Raw genomic sequence first — 21,903 nt, 5'->3', positions numbered from 1 at the left:
CTGCGTCAGTCTCATTTGTGTTGACTTGCGTGTGTTAGTGGTAGTAGAAGCAAGTCGTTTGTTTTTAGATAGAGTAAATGCTCTTATCGTTTTTTGTACTGTATTATCAGGTAAGTAAATGTTTTTTCTTGAATATATCATGTATGTATTTTGTTAACATTGCTGAAGCTTGTTTTTGCCAAAAATGATATTTGTATGGTGCTCTCATGTGCTCCACGTTGAAGTGTACAGTTCGTTTGGCCACCTTTGTAACGAAAGTATACTGTCGATTCATGATTTCACTTTTGTCATTGGACGTTTCACTTAGGTTTGATTACTTTAACAAACATCTGATCAATTTTGACGAGAACAAGCCTTTCAGTCGGTTAATTTTATTCACCTTTCAATAATAGTAATATCAAGCCATGTTTTGAAGGAGTCGCAGGTATCATTCAACCACACGACTTTGTAATGTATTCGTTGCACATGTGGGTCTTTGTGTGGGGGAAACTAAAATAGAAAAGTTGTAATGTTAGTGCGAGATGTACCTGTTAAAAGTTTCCATCTGTGTCTCTGTATTATTTTTGAAGGACTCCGTTTAAAGTAACGTCTAGACAGAGGTGGAAGAAGTATTAAAAACATTGTGCTCGAGTAGAAGTACAATTCATTGGGCAAAATTTACTCAAGTAAAAGTAAAACGTATGCTTTGGGGAAAAAAAATTACTCAAGAAAAGTTAGTTACTTTAGAAGTAACCGAAATTAGTACATCTAATCAAAAATATTCATTCCGTAGTTTGCGAGGCATAAGCAATATATAATTGCAGTGCAATATTTTTTAATCAAAAAGCATATTGATGACACATACACAACAATAAATCAAATCGTATATACTTTGTGGTAATTTAAATTTCAAATTGTGATTATCAGTACACTCCTATCAAATGCATAGTAGGCTAGTAATCCAAGTTATTGCTAAATACCAGTTGACATTGTAGTGTGTGTAGTTACCATTAATCAAATCAAATAGCCTTTTATTGTCAATTCACTATGTGCAGAGCATAGAGGAGAATCGAAATACTGTTTTTTTTTTCTCAAGTTTGTAGTACAATAAAATATAAAAAGTATAACATATAAGATAAATACCATTAGAACTTGTAATGTAAACCTGTGTACAATATGCAATAGTCAATGTCAGTTTATTTATATAGCACATTTAAAACCACATAGGAATGCTCATTAGTGCAAAAGCCAATTACAGTAAAAAAAAAAAAGAGAGAAGGTGCGTTTATAGAGTAGTTTATGAGATGTACAAAAAGACAACAACAGATGTAATATTGAGTCCTTGTATAATTCAAGCAGAGGTAGGGTACTTGGTAGATAGTGACTCTTGTTACTGTCCAGGGGCAAGGGGGGAAGGTAGTGGACATCGTTCAGCATCCTGACAACTTGGTGGATGAAGCTGTTCCACAGTCTTGTGGAGCAGGCCCACAGGCTCTGGTACCTTTTCCCTGAGGGGAGGAGGCTAAAAAGGGAGTGAAAGGGATGGGAGGAGTCACCAGCAGTGCTGATGGCTCTACTGATGTGAAAAATGTCTTTGAGGGAGGGCAGTGGGGCACCAATGATCTTACTGGCCACATCCACTATGCGTTGCAGGGACTTCCTACAGAAGGCAGTGAAGCCTCCATACCATACAGGGATACAGTTAGTGAAGATGCTCTCGATTGTGCCCCGATAGAAAGGGGGTAGATAGGGGGGGTAGAACTTGTGCTCTCCCGAGTTTGCATAGAAAGTAGAAGAGAGTTTGCGCTTTCTTTGCCAGTGATGTGGTGTTATCTGACCAGGAGAGGTCCTCTGAGATGTACCCAGGAGCTTGGTGCTACTCGTGCTTTCCACAGTTACACCATCAATAGTTAGTGGGGGGTCCTGTGAATGACCTCTCCTGAAATATAAACCAATCATTTTAAAATGGGAAAGATATGGGTGGGGAGAAAAGAAAAGCTTACATTTTTTCCAATAAAGTACAATAGGATACACAATAAAAAGACATTAATTCCCAAACAGCAAAAGGCTCATGACGTGTTCCAACTGTTGCCATTAGGCAAAAGATATTGGACCATCAAAACAAAGACTAATTGACTGAATAACAGTTTCTGTCCTGTTGCTATTAGGGCACTGAAGGCCACCTAATCGCCTTCAAAGCAGCAGTGCAATAGATGACATTTTGTGCAATAGTGTTTCATGTGTAAGTAAGGTCTTATGTTGAATGTTTGTGTTCTACCTTATTTGTTCTTATCCTTTCTTATATTTTTGTAATTATGTTTATTCATATTTTGACACTGCAGAGACTGCACCTAATTTCGTTGTATTTGTTACAATGACAAAGATATTCTGATTCTTTTTAATTTTCTTGACATTAGGCTAAGTACAATATGTGCAGTTCATGCATAACCAGTACATGCAAATTTTCACATCTCAGATTCTTATGGTTGTGTCACTCTCTCAAATACATGAAAGTACTGAATAAGGTTAACAAGTATGTTGGCATGTGGAGCTGAAATTTTTCTTTAACAGAAGGGATTGTTAATTATTGCTTAACATATGCACGTAATTATTTTCTCATTTGTTACTGAAATATATGCTCAGCTGCTGAGTATGTGTGGATGCAATGTAAAATCACTTGTGAGACGATGCAGCTGTTCTCTGCAACCTTAAATGTGACCAGTTCTTGGGAGCTGTATTAGCACAACAAGCAGACTGTGTGCTCTTGCCATTGCAATTCTCTGTGGGGAGCTTTTGGCTGCAGTTGGAGAAATGAATGCATTGCTTAGAAGATGAGGCCGAGAACTTTGCTTGCACCCATATTCATTTACAGAAAATTACTTTGAAATGCTCCAAACCTACTAGTGTACCTTAATAAAATTTATGAAATTGCATATGTGCGAAATGCCTCTCTCTTGTACGTTATGCACTGAAGGGGAACATTTTTTTAAATGGTGACACATGTTGTTATAACTTTTGGACATCTGGACACAGCTTTGGTCTCAATAATACTTGGCAATAGAGGCAGATTTACAGATCATGGGGGCCTACATGCAGTCCTTGCTGCCTTTACTTTTGCCAAAAATATACAATTTATTTTAGCAGACTTGATAAGGCACAGTAAGCTAACAGTGTTATACAGTATTTCATTTCATATGCAATGCACAATTAATATTACTGTAGTAAAAAAAAAAAATCAAGTTAAATTAGTGACTGCTGATCTGATCTATTTTTAATGACTGAATGATTAGCAGAAGTATAGACTGTACTGTTTAGATCAGTAAAATGATTTCTGTATGTAATTAGTAACTTTTAGTTAAAGGACAAACCACTTGTATTGTCTTTGTAGCCATCAAATTTAACATGTGTAGACCAATTCATTAAAACATTTAAATGTTTAGTGTTGGAGAAAAAACATAAGGTGGATCAGAAATTCTACAGAATAATAGTATTCAGTATTTTCATAGTACATACAGTATGTTTACAGGCATTTAGTGTTTTACTACCGGATCATTATGAGCCCTTTGTAGCACAACATTTATCCATAAAGCATATTTTGCACATTAAAGCAACTAATTTTATATTGGCATCTAAAACACTTCCCAAAATGTAAATATTTATGCATTTATCTTGCAAACATCTATAACATGTTACAGCCTTTGCGAAAAAGGTGGTACACAAAATCTTTGACTCTGACTCCTCTGTAATTTAAGCCAATGTACAATACCAGTCAAAACTTTAGGTCAACCTAGAAATTTTCATGATTGATTTGATTGTAAAATATAGCCAAGCCATTACTAGTAGGTGTAGTAGTAGCTATTACTGCTTAAAATTTACTGATTTTGAACTTAAGTCACATATGGCTGCAAAGTCCCACTTTTAGCAGCAATTTAAGTGTACTAATGGTAAACACCCTTAGTGTATCCTTAATCAGTCATGTGTTAATGCTAATTAGTTATTAGAGAAAACTTTATAAACTGCGTTAGCACCACTGAAACATGATGTCCTGTTCGCTTGTGTTACAAGACACTGGTTCAGTTCTGGGTTGAAAAGTGACAAACATGAAACCACTTCTCAAGTATCAGTCCATTGGGTTTTTTTTTTGTTTAACTGAATGAAGATTATTCCTTGTGATAAATAGCCAATAAACTGAAGATTGCATATAAAGGTGTCTATTACTGTATTGAGAGCAGAGTGCAGACTGGTTCTAACCACGATAGAAAAACAAGGGGAATGCCCAGAGGGGCAACTATATAAGAGGATAACAAAAGCGGTGGGTGTAGTTTGCGAAACAAATGTCTTACTGTGTGTATGTGTATATATATTGGCTCCAGCAGACCCCTGTGACCCTGTGTTCGGATTCAGCGGGTTGGAAAATGGATGGATGGGTCACAAAGTTACACAGATTCACTCGGGGAAATTCCAGAGGCAAAAAACTTTATTCAAGCACTTCAAACAAACATTAGTCTCTTTCAGGAGTGATCCGTGCTCCATGACAACCCGGAGGGCACAGCTCCATCTCTCATTCAAAAGAACAGAAAATATTTCCCCTCAAAGGGGTGCACCACAGGAGCCCCAACACGAGCAGAGGATGTCTGGGGGAAGAGAGGTGCAGTGAGACAAAAGGATAACTGTGTGCAGGTTTTTAAATGTTCAGCCTGCAGCTGATCAAGCAAAGAGGAGACAAAAAAACTGTTTAAGAGGGGGTTTTGGAGGAGCGACTGTGTTTAGCGTGTTCACAATATATATACACCATATATACTTGTGTATATATTGGGTCTTAACACGAAAAATCAATCATAATATCAGACCCCAACTTTATATGTGTATATATATGTGTGTGTATGTATATGATATATATACAGTGCATCTGGAAAGTATTCACAGCGCAACACTTTTTTTACATTTTGTTATGTTACAGCCTTATTCCAAAATGGATTAAATTCATTTTTTTCCTCAGAATTCTACACACAACACCCCATAATGACAACGTGAAAAACGTTTACTTGAGGTTTTGCAAATTTATTAAAAATAAAAAAATTGAGAAAGCACATGTACATAAGTATTCACAGCCTTTGCCATGAAGCTCAAAACTGAGCTCAGGTGCATCCTCTTTCCCTTGATCATGCTTGAGATGTTTCTGCAGCTTAATTGGAGTCCACCTGTGGTAAATTCAGTTGATTGGACATGATTTGGAAAGGCACACACTTGTCTATATAAGGTCCCACAGTTGACAGTTCATGTTAGAGCACAAACCAAGCATGAAGTCAAAGGAATTGTCTGTAGACCTCCGAGACAGGATTGTCTCGAGGCACAAATCTGGGGAAGGTTACAGTAAAATTTCTGCTGCTTTAAAGGTCCCAATGACTACAGTGGCCTCCATCATCCATAAGTGGAAGAAGTTCGAAACCACCAAGACTCTTCCTACAGCTGGCCAGCCATTTAAACTGAGTGATCGGGGGAGAAGGGAATTAGTCAGGGAGGTGACCAAAAACCGATGGTCACTCTGTCAGAGCTCCAGAGGTCCTCTGTGGAGAGAGGAGAACCATCCAGAAGGACAACCATCTCTGCAGCAATCCATCAATCAGGCCTGTATGGTATAGTGGCCAGACGGAAGCCACTCCTTAGTAAAAGGCACATGGCAGCCCTCCTGGAGTTTGCCAAAAGGCACCTGAAGGACTCTGACACCATGAGAAGCAAAATTCTCTGGTCTGATGAGACAAAGATTAAACTCTTTGGTGTAAATGCCAGGCTTCGCGTTTAGAGGAAACCAGGCACAGCTCATCACCAGGCCAATACCATCGCTACAGTGAAGCATGGTGGTGGCAGCATCATGCTGTGGGGATGTTTTTCAGCGGCAGGAGCTGGGAGACTAATCAGGATAAAGGGAAAGATGACTGCAGCAATGTACAGAGACATCCTGGATGAAAACCTGCTCCAGAGCGCTCTTCACCTCAGACTGGGGCGACGGTTCATCTTTCAACAGGACAACGACCCTAAGCACACAGCAAGATATCAAAGGAGTGGCTTCAGGACAACTCTGAGAATGTCATTGAGTGGCCCAGCCAGAGCCCAGACTTGGATCCGATTGAACATCTCAGGAGAGATCTTAAAATGGCTGTGCACCGACACTTCCCATCCAACCTGATGGAGCTTGAGAGGTGCTGCAAAGAGGAATGGGCAAAACTGGCCATGTATAGTTGTGCCAAGCTTGTGGCATCGTATTCAAAAAGACATGAGGCTGTAATTGCTGCCAAAGGTGCAGCGACAAAGTATTGAGCAAAGGCTGTGAATACTTATGTACATGTGATTTCTCAGTTTTTTTTGTTTTGAATAAATTTACAAAAACCTCAAGTAAACTTTTTTCACGTTGTCATTATGGGGAATGTGTGGAATTCTGAGGAAAAAAATGAATTTAATCCATTTTGGAATAAGGCTGTAACATAACAAAATGTGGAAAAAGTGATGCGCTGTGAATACTTTCCGGATGAACTATATACAGTGGGTACAGAAAGTATTCAGACCCCCCCCCTCAATGTTTCACTCTTTATTATATTGCAGCCATTTGCTAAAATCATTTAAATTAATTTTTTCTTTCATTAATGTACACACAGCCCCCCATATTGACAGACAAAAAAAAAGAATTTTTGAAATTGTTGCAGATTTATTAAAAAAGAAAAACTGAAATATCACATGGTCCTAAGTATTTAGTAGAAGCACCCTTTTGAGCTAATACAGCCATGAGTCTTCTTGGGAAAGATGCAACAAGTTTTTCACACCTGGATTTGGGGATCCTCTGCCATTCCTCCTTGCAGATCCTCGCCAGTTCTGTCAGGTTGGATGGTAAACGTTGGTGGACAGCCATTTTTAGGTCTCTCCAGAGATGCTCAATTGGGTTTCAGTCAGGGCTCTGGCTGGGCCATTCAAGAACAGTCACAGAGTTGTTGTGAAGCCACTCCTTCGATATTTTAGCTGTGTGCTTAGGGTCATTGTCTTGTTGGAAGGTAAACCTTCAGCCCAGTCTGAGGTCCTTAGCACTCTGGAGAAGGTTTTTGTCCAGGATATCCCTGTACTTGGCCGCATTCATCTTTCCCTCAATTGCAACCAGTCGTCCTGTCCCTGCAGCTGAAAAACAACCCCACACCATGATGCTGCCACCGACATGCTTCACTGTGGGGACTGTATTGGACAAGTGATGAGCAGTGCCTGGTTGTCTCCACACATACCGCTTAGAATTAAGGCCAAAAAGTTCTATCTTGGTCTCATCAGACCAGAGAATCTTATTTCTCACCATCTCGGAGTCCTTCTGGTGTCTCTTAGCAAACTCCATGCGTGCTGTCATGTGTCTTGCACTGAGGAGAGGCTTCCGACAGGCCACTCTGCCATAAAGCCCTGACTGGTGGAGGGCTGCAGTGATGGTTGACTTTTTCTACAACTTTCTCCCATCTCCTGACTGCATCTCTGGAGCTCAGCCAAAGTGATCTTCGGGTTCTTCTTTACCTCTCTCACCAAGGCTCTTCTCCCCCGGTAGCTCAGCTTGGCCGGACGGGCAGCTCTAGGAAGGGTTCTGGTCGTCCCAAACGTCTTCCATTTAAGGATTATGGAGGCCACTGTGCTCTTGGGAACCTTAAGTGCAGCAGAAATTTTTTTGTAACCTTGGCCAGATCTGTGCCTTGCCACAATTCTGTCTCTGAGCTCTTCAGGCAGTTCCTTTGACCTCATGATTCTCATTTGCTCTGACATGCATTGTAAGCTGTAAGGTCTTGCATAGACAGGTGTGTGGCTTTCCTAATCAAGTCCAATCAGTATAATCAAACACAGCTGGACTCAAATGAAGGTGATCTCAAGGATGATCAGAAGAAATGGAAAGCACCTGAATTAAATATATGAGTGGCAGAACAAATGGTCTGAATACTTAGGACCATGTGATATTTCAGTTTTTCTTTTTTAATAAATCTGCAACAATTTCAAAAATTCTTTTTTTTGTCTGTCAATATGGGCTGCTGTGTGTACAATAATGAGGAAAAAAAATAATTTAAATGATTTTAGCAAATGGCTGCAATATAACAATGAAAAATTGAAGGGGGTCTGAATACTTTCCGTACGCACTATGTGTGTGTATTGTATTTTTATATATATATATATATAAGGGAGAGAGATACTAGCAGAATACCTGCGCTTCACAGCGGAGAAGTAGTGTGTTAAAGAAGTTATGAAAAAGAAAAGACATTATTTTTCAAATGTTTCAAGATGATTGTTAATGTAATTGTTTTGTCATTGATGTGAGTGTTGTCATATCTATCTATCTATCTATATATACAGTGGTCAGTTCACGTGAGCCGCTTGGTGTTCTTGCATCGAAGGTTCCCAGCTGTGCTGGTGCCATCTCGTGTGATGTCCACGGCTGTATGTAATGTCAGCTAAGACCAGGCACTTAAAAGTTTCTCTCGCAGTTTTGCTGAGTTTGTGCCAAACACCACCCTGACCATCTCATCTTCCTCTACATAAGCACAGTCCTTCACCCATGAATATTTAAAAGGCAGTGTTTCTATTGGATTGCCGCTGACAGACAGCCTTATATGGGCAGGCACTAAATTATAAATGCCAATGGCAGCCTGTCTATGAACTTAATTTAAACTTTAGGGTTACACCGTGGTTTGTTTCCGAAGTAGCAGCACTCATGAATATGGTTGTATATGTCAGTCGCTCGCTTCTTATTGTTTCGCTGCCTTCTCAATTATATAATGCATGTTTTGTTCAGTGCTTTTTTGAGCTCTTCCTGGTTTTCTACGTACTGCGTTGATATTCAGTTCACGTGATTACGTGGGCGGCGTGATGATGTCACATGAAACTCCGCCCCCACGGCCATCTAGCTCAACTCCATTACAGTATATGGAGAAAAATAGCTTTCAGTTATGACCATTACGCGTAGAATTTCGAAATGAAACCTGCCCAACTTTTTTAAGTAAGCTGTAAGGAATGAGCCTGCCAAATTTCAGCCTTCTACCTACACGGGAAGTTGGAGAATTAGTGATGAGTGAGTGAGTGAGGGCTTTGCCTTTTATTAGTATAGATTTATAAATACTTCTGCTTTTGCTATAGATTTAAATGCTGAACTCTTTTTTTTGTTGATTTCGTTATATTTTGCCCTTTCTCTGTGCAGTTTTTCCCCTTTGTTGTATCTTATAATGGCAATTAAAAATGAGCAGAGCAGCAAACAACACGGAATAATCAAAGCCTGCAACTACTTCAGTGTCAGACCCACTAATTAGTAAATAATGGATTAAACAATTAGAGCAGCTGGAAAAGGAATGGAAATCAAGATGAAAATATTCTTAAACAGAAAAAAAGACATTATTCCCATAACTGCTTGGTGCATCCAGCTCAACTCCATTACAGTATATGGAGAAAAATAGCTTTCGGTTATGACCATTACGCGTAGAATTTCGAAATGAAACCTGCCCAACTTTTGTAAGTAAGCTGTAAGGAATGAGCCTGCCAAATTTCAGCCTTCTACCTACATGGGAACTTGGAGAATTAGTGATGAGTCAGTCAGTCAGTGAGGGCTTTGCCTTTTATTAGTATAGATATATTTTAGATATATGAAATACAATACTAACAAAATACCTGCACTTCGCAGCGGCGAAGTACTGCCTTAAAATTTTTATTAAGAAGAAAAGTAAATCTTTGTAAACTGAGGGAAAATATACCAATAATTATTTGTGTGCCACGTTGTCAGTTCAGCCCTCTGGTTGTAATATGACCAAGCTGTTCGCTGAGCTTTCTCTTGAGCATGCAACATACAGTTGGCCATGTGAAAAGCAATCTTGCCTCAAATCTCACAGCTTGGATTGCTGCTGTCATAATCGGTTTGAGTTTCATGGTTTGTTTCAATTACGTTAGTATTTGCAGGACTTGTGTTGAAGTGACATTCGGCATCTGCCAAGCGTTGTAAGCATACAACCGGTTTCATCGATAACTTCGCATCTAGCTTTTGAGAGTTTAAACATTCATAAATATCAAAGTGTCCACTACTGAAATTGTTACCTGTGAATCTAAGATGTTTAAGAGGCATTGGCGGATGTCGAAAGGTGTAAAATATTTGGCCATTTCGGTACACTTGAAAGCGACAACCGAACAATTCAGCGGCAGTCATCAACTCGCATGCAGAACCATAGGTGAAGGGCTTAAGCATTTCACTCTTATACTGCTCCTGTGTAGTATAATTATATCCTGTACCATCATCAGTCCACACCTTGAACCTGTCCCAGTCATTGAATACATAAGCCGCAATGTTCCTCCGGATATCAAGAGTGAGCCTGATATGGCCGTGCAATATGTAACAAAGAGAATGGAAAAGGCAGGTGCCATCTCCAGGCATGGAAACCACTCGGTAAGTGACAGTTCTTTAATCGATGGTGATCACCTCGATAGACATGTTAATGGGGGTACGGTGGGAATGATAAAGGAAATGGGTACCTGAACAATGTAAAGTAAGTCTAAAATACCTACACAATAACTATAATCATAATAAACAAACAATAAAACAGGGGAGAAGCCGTGGATTAAATAAAAAGGCTGTAGTTATCAGCAGGGAGACATGAATCCCGTGGCGAAGCAAGGAAGGGAATGTAGAGACCGGAGCGACGGACGGTCTTATATAGGCAGGCAGCCAACCACTTGAGAGGCGTTGGGATGGGGCACCCAACGCCACCTCACACGGTGACCGAGCTGCAGGCTCTGGACGTATATATGTACGTAAGTAGGATTCGGTTAGTGTTGAAACCCACATACCAAATTTCTTGAAGATGGGCCCATAAGTAACAAAGACCGTTGAAAAGTTCAATATGGCGGCCGACGGGTGTCATACCACCAAAATAAGTACGTACATCGGTTTCGGTTAGCGCAGGGAAGCCATCTACCAAATTTCATGAAGATGGGGCCATAAATAAGAAAGTTCAACATTGCGGACATTGTCAACCGTTATGACCGTTACATGTAAAATTTTGAAATGAAACCTGCTTAACTTTTGTAAGTAAGCTGTAAGGAATGAGCCTGCCAAATTTCAGCCTTCTTCCTACACGGGAAGTTGGAGAATTAGTCAGTCAGTCAGTGAGGGCTTTGCCTTTTATTAGTATAGATCTATATTAAAATAGTTTTACTGTCAAATAATGCAAAGAGTACGGGGCACGTGTTTCGCCCTAATTCTGGGCTCATCAGACATACACACTCACTGCACCCCCTCTCAGGAATCTAACCTCGGTCGTCAGCACTAGAGGCAAAGCCTCTTGTGTTGCGCCACGGCGTGTGGTTTGTTTATTTGACAGTATGTAGATCGGGATTATATATAGAGAGAACTCCTGTAGCCACAATAAATGCCTTTATTGAATAGATAAACCAGGGGTGAGCAAGTTCCTTTCTACTGCAGCCACAGCCACAACACACATAAAAAACATCAATAATAACTCATGAACTTGCAATATTATTTAGGAAAATCACAACATTTTACTCACCAAAAATTCTGAATATTTGTAAACAAAATCCATCCTCCTCTCTTTCCTCAAAAACAGTTCAATTACTCTGTCGTACAGACGATCCGTGCGCTTCAGTTCCATCAAAAAGTCCCTTTCAATAGCCATCGAACCGAATGCTGAAAGTCGAACTTGCCCAGTCGTATTTCTGACATAAGTTTTAATTCGCTTTTGGGCTGAAAATGTCCACTCGACAGAAGCAGTGTACACAGGAAAGGTCACCGCCAAATATACCAATGTGAACAGCTGCCCCATACTTAATTATATTTTGTCCATGAATACTTATTAAATAACAGTTTGTGATTCAGATGTTTTTACTTATGAATATGCTAAGCACAATCATTGACCTGTGAATATTTACCTTATATGGGTAGGCACTCAATTACGTGGGAGGCGTGATGATGCAACATGCAACCCCGCCTCCCACGGGCATCGAGCTGCAGTCTATTACAGTATATGGACGAAAATAGGTTCCAGTTATAACCATTATGCGTAGAATTTCGAAATGAAACCTGTCCAACTTTTGTAAGTAAGCTGTAAGGAATGAGCCTGCCAAATTTCAGCCTTCTACCTACACGAGAAGTTGGAAAATTAGTGAGTCATTCAGTTAGTCATTCAGTGAGTGAGGGCTTTGCCTTTTATTAGTATAGATTCATTAAGGCAAGACAACCATGGAAAGCACGCCGGAAGGGGCATGGATTCACTAAGCAGTCGACAAGTGAGACACCAATGGCGCACGCAGAAAGGAGCCACGCCCCCCAACTCCTAGACCATTGGATACAACGACAACTCGCAGGGCCACGCCCACCAACTCGGAATCATAAAGGCCCCATGCAGTGCAGGTCAGGTTAACGTCATGTACATGTCATGCACCTCCGAGCTACGTTGACTGTTCATAGAGGCATGTTTCTCGCGGAGGTGAATCGCCATATGCAGCGTGTGAAACGGTTTGCGAGGGGTATCCCATGGGATCTTTAAAACAATCCTTTACAACTAAGGTTAAAGCACAATGAAGTAAGCAGTCTTTAAAAACCGAGTCTTCGGTTACGACGCACGACCGCGTGCACCATCGCAAACTGTTTTACACGCTACATACAGCAATACCGCGACTTAGATGCTTCTGCAGGAACACGGAAGACGTTTCCCTGCCCACCAGCCTTCCTTTTTCACCAGCCGCCGTCTACCCTCACTCTCTAGGCATTCACACTGCCTGCCCATTTGCCCCGACGCAAAAACTCGCCGACAACCCAGTTAGTCCCTTTTGTCTGTGCCAAGAGTCCACATGCACGTCTGAGCCACGCGGCATTTGTTATACTGCGGGTTCACTATTGTGTTGTATTTTGCTCTCTCCAGAGTTCCATCTTTTCATTCACTTACTGTTGTATTCTCACACCAACCCATTTTAGACAACCGTGTCTTTCCAGAAGTGTTTAGCATTCAATAAATAATTATGCATGACATTCAGCGTGTGTCTACCCGGCATGGGTAAGCCGTTGAACCCCATTCGGGCTGCAAACTGTGGAATTCCCACTAAGTGTGACTCATACGCTCCCACTGGTTACATCCCAAAGCTTTGTACACTCCCACCTCGCTACTACCGTTTTCGGGTGTCTTGGTGGATTATATATAGAATAGCAGCCAAAACCGCACAGAGCAATGAAACCTCTACGTCAGTCACAGGTACATCTTGACTGTGTAAAGACGATGACTCAAGTGATGAGTTGGAGGTGGGCACATGAGCGGGCAGTGCATACTGAACGAGAAATCCGCAGACTAGCATAACGGACGGAGCTGAGTGGACGTCCTTCTCCTCTCCTCCCGTTCCAGACTCCGCGCCATGCACCCCCATCCCTCCGTCTGGCAGGAGAAGGCGCGAGGACGGTCCACCAGTTTTCAGTCACGGACGATTGTGTGTTGGTTCGTTCCGTGCATTGTTACAATGTTGCTTTTCTTGCTAATTTTATTACATTACTGATTTTTTAAATGTTAATTTTCTCCCTGTGCTTAAAAATCATTAAAAAACCAGCCTGATTATGCGGCGTATGGTACACCGCGGTTTGGCTAGTATTTATATATTTTTCTTCGTTTTTTAATCGTATTATTATTTTACCATTTTATAGAAAAATACGTTTATGGAGGATTTGCATATTAAATCTCATTGTACTGTACGATAACAATAAAGGAACTTGATTCAATAGAAGAGAGCACGTATTTTCAGATTATGACAACTGGCTTTTAAGTCTATTTTAGATTTCCAAGTGCTATCTTCTTGGAGCTCTTGATATAATTAAAATGCTGTGAAGTTTTTTTTATTATACTACACAGATACATTTTTTACTTCATTTAAATTATGTATACTGTTAATAATTAAACATGTGGGCACGGTGGACAGCGGTAGCGATGAGTTGGCGCCTCGTCCAGGGATTGTTCCTGCCTCGCACTGCATGCTTGCTGGGGCTGGCATGACTCTGGATAGATAGATAGATGGATGGATGGAATAATTAAACATACTGCGAAGATATTTCAGTGTTCCTCAAAAGTTGTAAAGAATCGGTGTTCTAAGCTTATAGATGGCTTGACATATATTACAAATCTTGTGTGATTATTGGTTACTTGAAGAAGGAAAAGGAAGGGTAGGAATTGAGGGCTAGTACATTTGAAACAGACACTACTGCTGCAATAAATTATTTCATCAAGGGTCATGCACAGCGCAGGAACAATCTCTGGACTGGGCGCCATCTCATCGCTACCACTGCACCAAAGTGCCCTCATGTTTTAATACATGCTTTAATTCCATTCATCATGAAAATATCAAGTATACAGCTTAGTGTTTAAATTGTTCAGAGAGCCGTAATAGCATGTATTCTGTGTCCTGTTGGCGTAAGAGAAAGCCTGTTTAAGAAGCACATAGTGATTCACACACACATAGCACATTGAAGAACACACAGAATCGAAGCATTTAACATGCTACTTTAGTTACAATGGGATTTGAGAAACTAGTAAATTAAATGATTTTATGATTACTTTTTCATTAAAGTAGAACATCATAAACAAACTATGTGATTAAAGTGGAAACTTTTGATATCTGACCACTACTTTTTTTCATTTCGGGTACTGTGCGACTTTCTGAACTTGAACTTTTGAGTTTCTCTATCACTCTGTCATTCGATCAACTTTCTTTTGTTGCTTATACCACTGCTTAAACCAACAAATAGTACATTTTTCCTTGCCTCCACCTGGTATTCGCTGAAATTCTTCTATTTTGCCTGTGCTTTTGCCATTCTTTTCACACAACACTGAACTTAAGGGTCTATTTGTATTGACTTGCATATTTAAAGAGGCGTAATTCTGGGAGGAGTTAGGGTGGGGTGGCAGGCGCATGCACATGCGTTACATTTCACGCTGACCAGGATTAATGTAATGGTAGAACATGGAAGTTGGCATATGCACAGATTTGTGCATCTGGATTTTTTTGTGAGTACGCACATTTCTGTTTTTGTCTGTACGCCATGTTTTGGTATGAATTCTATACATGAGGCCTCTGGTAGTGATGCCCAGGATGAAACGGGTTTCTTTACTTTTGCCAGCAGACTGCCAAGAGATTTTTCTCCCAGGAGGTGATGGTTCATATATGTCCTAATTTTTGACTCTGATCTTTACTGTCTGACAGAGCTGTTACCTCCCACTGTATTTTATCCTGAATCTCTTGAAATTTGACGTAATGATTGCTGCGGTAGCACAGTCCAAAATGTGTTACTATTCATGTTATTTCCTGTGTTGCATTATTGTTGTATATCAAATTTAAGTTTGTGGAGCATGCAGGCTTTAATAACTTGGATTAATTTGGTCTACCCCTAATGTCATCTTTATGTAGGTGTCAACTCAGCAAAGGACTGCAGTGTAGCTTTCATTGAGTAATGCTTTAATATCTTTCCATGTGAGAGCCAGTGCCCTCCTGTAATCGGCTAAAGCACACTTATTGACTGGTACCTGATCCAGGTTACGTTCCAGCATCTTTGATTTGAGCCCTAGAGAGTGGTACAACCCTATGAAGGAGACACAAAGTCTCTAGATTAGGTGTCCAGTCCCAACTAAGAAGGCACATCATTTAATTCTTTTTTTATATTTAACTCCTTCTACTACTTGCTTCTTTTTCAGTTCAGTTGACCGACAGCTTACCGTGAGTGAATTCTCCAGCAGGCAAAGTTCAACTTGAGTGGCCTCAAGGTCTTTCCTGTTTTGCCAACTATGTGAACACACACTTGTATTGTTGCAAGACACAGCAAGGGTGCGGTCTTTCCAGCTTTTAATGTTGGCTGCATTTAGTGATCTTGTCAAAAAAAATGTTAGGATTATGGTCAAAGCAATTAAGACAAGGCCAGGACAGTTGTCTTATAGCTGAAATTGTATTTTCTGTATTATTCGTTGTAACTCTGGCTTTGATTGTTTCTTTGATTTTTCTATTTATCGATCATAGCATGCAGTGCATCATCTAGGTAGTCTGCTGTGTGCCACTCGGGGAGTAAAAGCCCAGTTTAGAGATTGAGTGTAGTTTTTAATCAAGGTCTATGAAGTGCACGTTGATCGACATGTATGGCTCCTTATTTACACGAGACCATGGTGATCCCAAGTGCTGAAGTGCTGCATTGCTTCCCTCCTTCTTTTTTTATCTTTGTCATGTTAATGCATGTTAACATGTTGCTGTTTTTATGTTTGATAGTCATTAAGTATTACTAATTTTGAATTTTGTGTGTTCTTGCACAGTCCTAAAATAGAACTTCACTATATAGTACATACTAATGGTTTTGTTTGCAAAATGCAGAAAAATTAAAAAAGCTGTTCAGGACTAGAATTGGTGTATTTGCATGTGACATATCTTGTCATCAAAACTAATTTTATTTATGGTCTTTTGCATTTTTTTTATAACAGAACAAGGACTGTTACCACATATTGAATCTTTTTAATGAGTAATTGTTGTTGATGCTTTGACACTTGCATTTTGTGTGTTTTAACATTCTAATATTTGTTTTTTTGTTCAAGAAATACTTGGCTTTAGAATGAAATATATAATTAAAATCTAGGAAGATGTTTAGGGTAAATGAGATTCCTGTTTACTTATGTATAAATAATTTAAAGTATTATTCTTGTTCTTAATCTAAATGATATACATTACATTACAAGAGATATGTAGAACTGATTAGTACTTTGCAACTTTTTAAGTATACAAAAGTGATCTTTCTGCGGAATTGAATATTTTAAAAAATCTGCCTTGGAGTATTAATTTTTTTTTTCCCCCCCTCTTAGGTTTATAAGAATGCTAAGCCAGAGCCTAAATGCAAACAGTCCAAGAGGGCCAAACTTTGCCCAGATTCTGAAGATGAATGTGGCTCCACGTCTTGGCTTCAGACAGTTTTCCTTGGCACCTCGATTTTCATTTCACTCTAATAGCTCAAGCCTGAAATCAAAAGAAGAGGAAGTTGATTCCAAACGTATGGGCCTTTAAATATTTTAAATTTGATTTCTCTTAAACTGTTATTTTGCATGTTATTGTTTGTTATAGAGGTAGTAAATTAAGAGAAATTCATCAACTTTATCATCAAATGTTACTGTTAAGTACTTTTTTAAAGTAGACCAATGGTTTTCTTGCCTCCATGAGTAATTATGTGCAGTATGCATTCACAAGTTCACTTTTGTTATTAAAAAACAGTATCTCCCATTTCTTAAATTTTGTATTGATTAGTATATTGGGAACACTGTTGCAGTTCAAACTATCAAACACGCAAAATATGTCAAAATGATTGTTTAATTTGAAATGTGGTGTGCACAATTTCAAGTGGTTTAAAGTAGTAAAGAAAACCCTAAAGCTTATCAATTTCTTAATTTTGGGCAGTCATGGCTTTATCTCGAGGAGAGAGGTAAACAAAGGTCATATACCAAGCAATATTTTTCGCGTCCAAACAGGACGTATACCAAGTTGGACTTCTTCCAAAGCGGACGTATACCATGATACCACTGTAGTTTTTTTGCACCTAGAATCTACAGTCCCTTTAGACATAGCAAAATACTGTATATATCAGGGCTTTAATTTTCAAACAGCACTGTGAGAATTACACATTTTATTTTAAAATTTGCCTGAAATTTAACTTAACAAACCGGGAGATCCTGCTGCTGCTTTTGAATTCAAAACATATAATAAATGTTTATTGTCGGGTTTTTCTCATTTTGATTTGAGTTCACAAATATTAAGTTCCACATGTGCATTGAGAATGCAGTATGCCGAATCAGCAGTGAGTTGCAGCCCTAATAATTTACAATTAAATGAGGCTTTAGAAATTTATGTCCGACTGAATAATAATAAAAGCATCATACATAACACTAACAAGGAAATATACTCTTTAAATGTGTCTACTGAATTATCCCATCTTTGGGATATGGAAGGAAAACACACAGAGACTTGTAAACAACAAGGCATCTTTACATAGGCTTTGTCAGCTATAGTTGTTTCAAGTAAAAATTAGATAAGTTTCAAACCATGTGGTTTGTCTCTGTAAATGTGGTTAGTCAAGAGTAACAATTATCCTTTCTATATGTTTATTCCACAATAAAATGTATTTATGGTCAGTATTTTATTTTTTCAGTAAGTTATTTCTTCACAATGATGGTATGTATATATTACTTTGCCACATGAAACTGCATTCTAAAGTCAAGCATGTTTTATAGATTTGTAAAAATAACTTGCCCATTCCCCTGTTTTTATACTGGAACCAATGGGTACTGGGTCCCTTTGTAAGTAAAGCCTTAGAACTAACTTATTGCATACAATTTGAAGTAACAAATGTTTTGATTTAAGAAAACAAACCTGTGTTTTTGATGCATTTTTGTGAAAACAAAGTAAACTGAAAGTAATAAAGATTCTTGTTACTATTTTTTTTCGAGGTAAGGATATGTTTCTTGTGCATTTGTCTGTTTGCAGTGACTATCGTGGGTGGAGCAGTGACAACCCAAAGTCAAACCCAGCTCGTTACATTCTGTGTTGTTGTTTTACGGAGCAAGATACACATCAACTTGACAGCACAGTGAAAAGAGCACATAAGAGTTTCATTGTATTTTTGCACATAATAAATCTGAACTGAACTGATTACACAGCATTATATTTTTAATAAAGGCATGACATTTTTGAAAGAGCCAAGCCATCTTTTCCGTAGTGTCTTGTGCATGAATAATTTTAAAAAATACAACTTTGAAAATAAATTAGGGAAGAGTGTACAGTATAGCAGATTGGAGTGCCACAAACCATTTTTTTAATGCATGGTTAATCTCAGTTACTGAGGACATGGTAATTAAATAACTGAGTGAGTAGGTTCACTGACCCCAATACCAATCAATATGTAAAAGCATGGGGGGAACATGCAAATTCATCAATGGACCTGGCACTGTGAGGCAGGAATGACAGTTCTGCACTGATATTCTGCCTCTGTTAAAATATCTGTACTAAACGTTAACCTAATTAAACTAAAGTGAATTGGAGTTGCTAAACTGGACTGTGTTTGTGTTCACCCTGACTTGTGCCCTGTGGTTGCCAGGATGGGCATTTCACATGTGGGATTCAACATTCAATAATATGAATTAGGCTGCTTGGCAATGACTTTCCAAATTAAATCAACACCCCAGGGGTTGAAAGGGTGCTACAGAGAAAGGCAAATGGGACAGTTGTCAAAGTGAAGCACATAGCCAGTCTCCCTTTAAAAATGGCTGAATCTCACAACCGTGGTTTGCTTATACTTTTCTACCTTCTTAACCCTAAGCCTTAGCATTAGACCCAAGCATCAATTGGGCTGTTAAAACAGTACTAAAACGTTAGTTCCAAGTGTCATTCGGGCAACAGTATAGATGTATCTCAACATAAGACCCAAGGTTTACTCGGTCTGTAAAAGTGCCAACAGTGTTAGTGCCAAGTGTGACTCTGGCATCTATGTATCCATGTCTTCTCCTTGCCTCATAATGGTGTCTCATAAGAAACGCATCTCGTCAGCAGTGATGACGAAGTGAATCTGTCTTGAGGCAGTGAAATTGAAGTAGTCTGAGAAACCTAAAATCATTCTGGGAGTCCAAAAGTGACATATTTGCAGTATGCTGTTCATAGTATTATTATTATTCAGTATTATTATTTGTATCATTATACTTTCTACTCTTCTGACTTTGTACTTTAGTATTCTGTATGTTTTACAGAAAAAGGAGATGTAATAAAAATGTCATTTTTCAAGCCAAACAGTGCAACACTTTTTGCATGTTTTTTTGACAAAAAATGTAATGCTAAGGAGGCTACAACAACATGGATACACTTTTTAGCAATATGTGTATAATCACAATATGCAGATCAGTACTCTAATATTTTTGACTTGAAAAATGCATGTATTCAGCAAGTTTTAAGGTTTTCTTTATTGTGGAATCCATTACCTATAAGCTCTATTATAAAATGCAAGAGCAGGCTAGTTATTATTTTTTTAAAGATTCACATCACTTTAGAATGTGATTTTAATGTGGCAAAATTAATATATAGCTTGATTGTGTCAAAATAACTTTGACTTGAGAAATATCGAAATTATCCTTTTAACACTAGAATCTCTGAAGCCTAAGAAAAAAAACTCATAATCCCAGGCCACCTTAAATTCTTTCGCACCTCTCCGTTAGCATCTTTTGTGTTGCAAATGTGTCACTGCTTGTGCTGATCGACTCATTTGCAACGCAAAACATGGTAATAGAACAAGTGCGAAGGAATTTAAGGTGGTCAGGGATTAGAAGTTTTTTTCGTAAACTTCAGGAATTCTAGTGTTAATGACCACACAGAATCACAGACACACAGTTGTGGAATGCTGATACATTTTAAAATGATGAAGCAAACACTGTATTTGTTGGCACAGCAGATTTTTTTTTTTTTATTTATCAAAGTCATGCCCCTTGGTACAAGTAAAATGTGAGGAGAAGTAATTAAAGCAAGTATGGCACATATTTGAAAAGCATGGGAGTGATTGTTACTCATTTTAATTGATGGATGACATATTGCAACTACTTCAACTAATGCCTACAGTCACATTCTAGGTGTAATTCTGGATTGATCTAGATATAAGCAGTCAAATATATTAGATCACTTACTGCAAAATACTGTAGATACAGCACCTTCATGTATTCACTACTTCATATTGATTATTATGCTTTTTTTCTGTTACAAACTCCGATTAAAGTACTTTATATCTATAAAAATGAAAAAAGTATTTTGATGTTTAGTTTTAGAATTTGTAAAATAAACAGAGGGAGACAGAAAAATGTTTGGCATAGCTACCCTGTATATTTGAAAAGATGAGGTTGGGAAAAGGCAAAAAAAAAAAAAACCAATATTCTGTTCTTACAGACTTGAGTCCAAAACAGAACTGAGGTACAGTGACATAACAGACTGTCGGGAAGAGGTAGGTCTGCAAGCAGAAATGATGTCATAAGGAAGCAGATTCTTGGGGACCAGTGGTGGAAATGACCTATATAGGAGGCAGGTTCTGTGGGACTGGAAGTGGAAGAGACATTTTTATGAGGCGGGTTCTTCGGATGGTCTGCAAAGGAACAGAGGAAAAAGAGTTTTGTACAATGCCAACCTCTGGTCAGGTGGAGAAAAACATTTATTAGAGCACATAAACTCTTCCATGTGCACGTGTGAAACAGGGTTCCCCTCAGCCCAAACCCATCGGGTCGGGCATCTGAAACTGACAGATTGTGAACCTGAGAAAGAGTATCGGCATTAGCTTGGAGAGAAACTCTGCAATAAACAACAGTAAACCTGAAAAGCTACAGGTCTAAGAATCACCTTGTGACTCTCTGGTTAGACTCCTTGTGTGCCTTCATCCATTGTAAAACATTATAATAGGTGACCAGGGTAATCTTGCAGCCTAGGAGGTAGTAACCTCAGCTGTGTAACTGCCCATTTAATTCAACAGACTCCAGCTGCAGTCAGCAGAGTTTTATGCCTCAGACAGATTCAGTGACCTGAGACATTCTGAGACAAGTAAGATGACGTCCGTATCAGCTGCATCTCTTTTGACTCCATCCACTTTCCACACCCCCATGTTAGCGGTACACTTTTTTGCTGAATGTACTATTATAGTAATGGTGGCAAACTGAACGTGTGTGCAAAAAAATGTTTATTATATTTATTAAAAAAGCTTTCCCAGGATAAACTGTCATGCTAATGTAATAAACGTTTCTTCATACTTGCTGCAAGGTCGCAAGCCATTCCCAGTGGGTACTCAAAACCACCAGCTAACAGAGAAGGTCTTAGCTTGGCAACTGAAACAACTACTTTATACCT

General features: G+C 38.9%; 1 protein-coding gene across 3 annotated transcripts in view; it reads left to right on the top strand.

Annotated features, from left to right (window-relative positions):
* Positions 1-25: 25 nt before the first annotated feature.
* Positions 26-21,903, top strand: part of adad1 (adenosine deaminase domain containing 1 (testis-specific)) — a 137,126-nt gene continuing 115,248 nt past the window's right edge. For all 3 annotated transcript variants that reach the window (XM_039751235.1, XM_039751234.1, XM_039751236.1), the window contains exons 1-2: positions 26-110; positions 16,854-17,038. In XM_039751235.1, the coding sequence (XP_039607169.1) occupies positions 16,864-17,038 (175 nt within the window). In that variant the 5' untranslated portion in view covers positions 26-110; positions 16,854-16,863. The remainder of the gene's footprint in view (positions 111-16,853; positions 17,039-21,903) is intronic.

The sequence above is a fragment of the Polypterus senegalus genome, chromosome 4, assembly GCF_016835505.1.
Source record: "Polypterus senegalus isolate Bchr_013 chromosome 4, ASM1683550v1, whole genome shotgun sequence".
Lineage (NCBI taxonomy): Eukaryota > Metazoa > Chordata > Cladistia > Polypteriformes > Polypteridae > Polypterus > Polypterus senegalus.
This window is presented reverse-complemented; position numbering and strand designations above follow the sequence as displayed.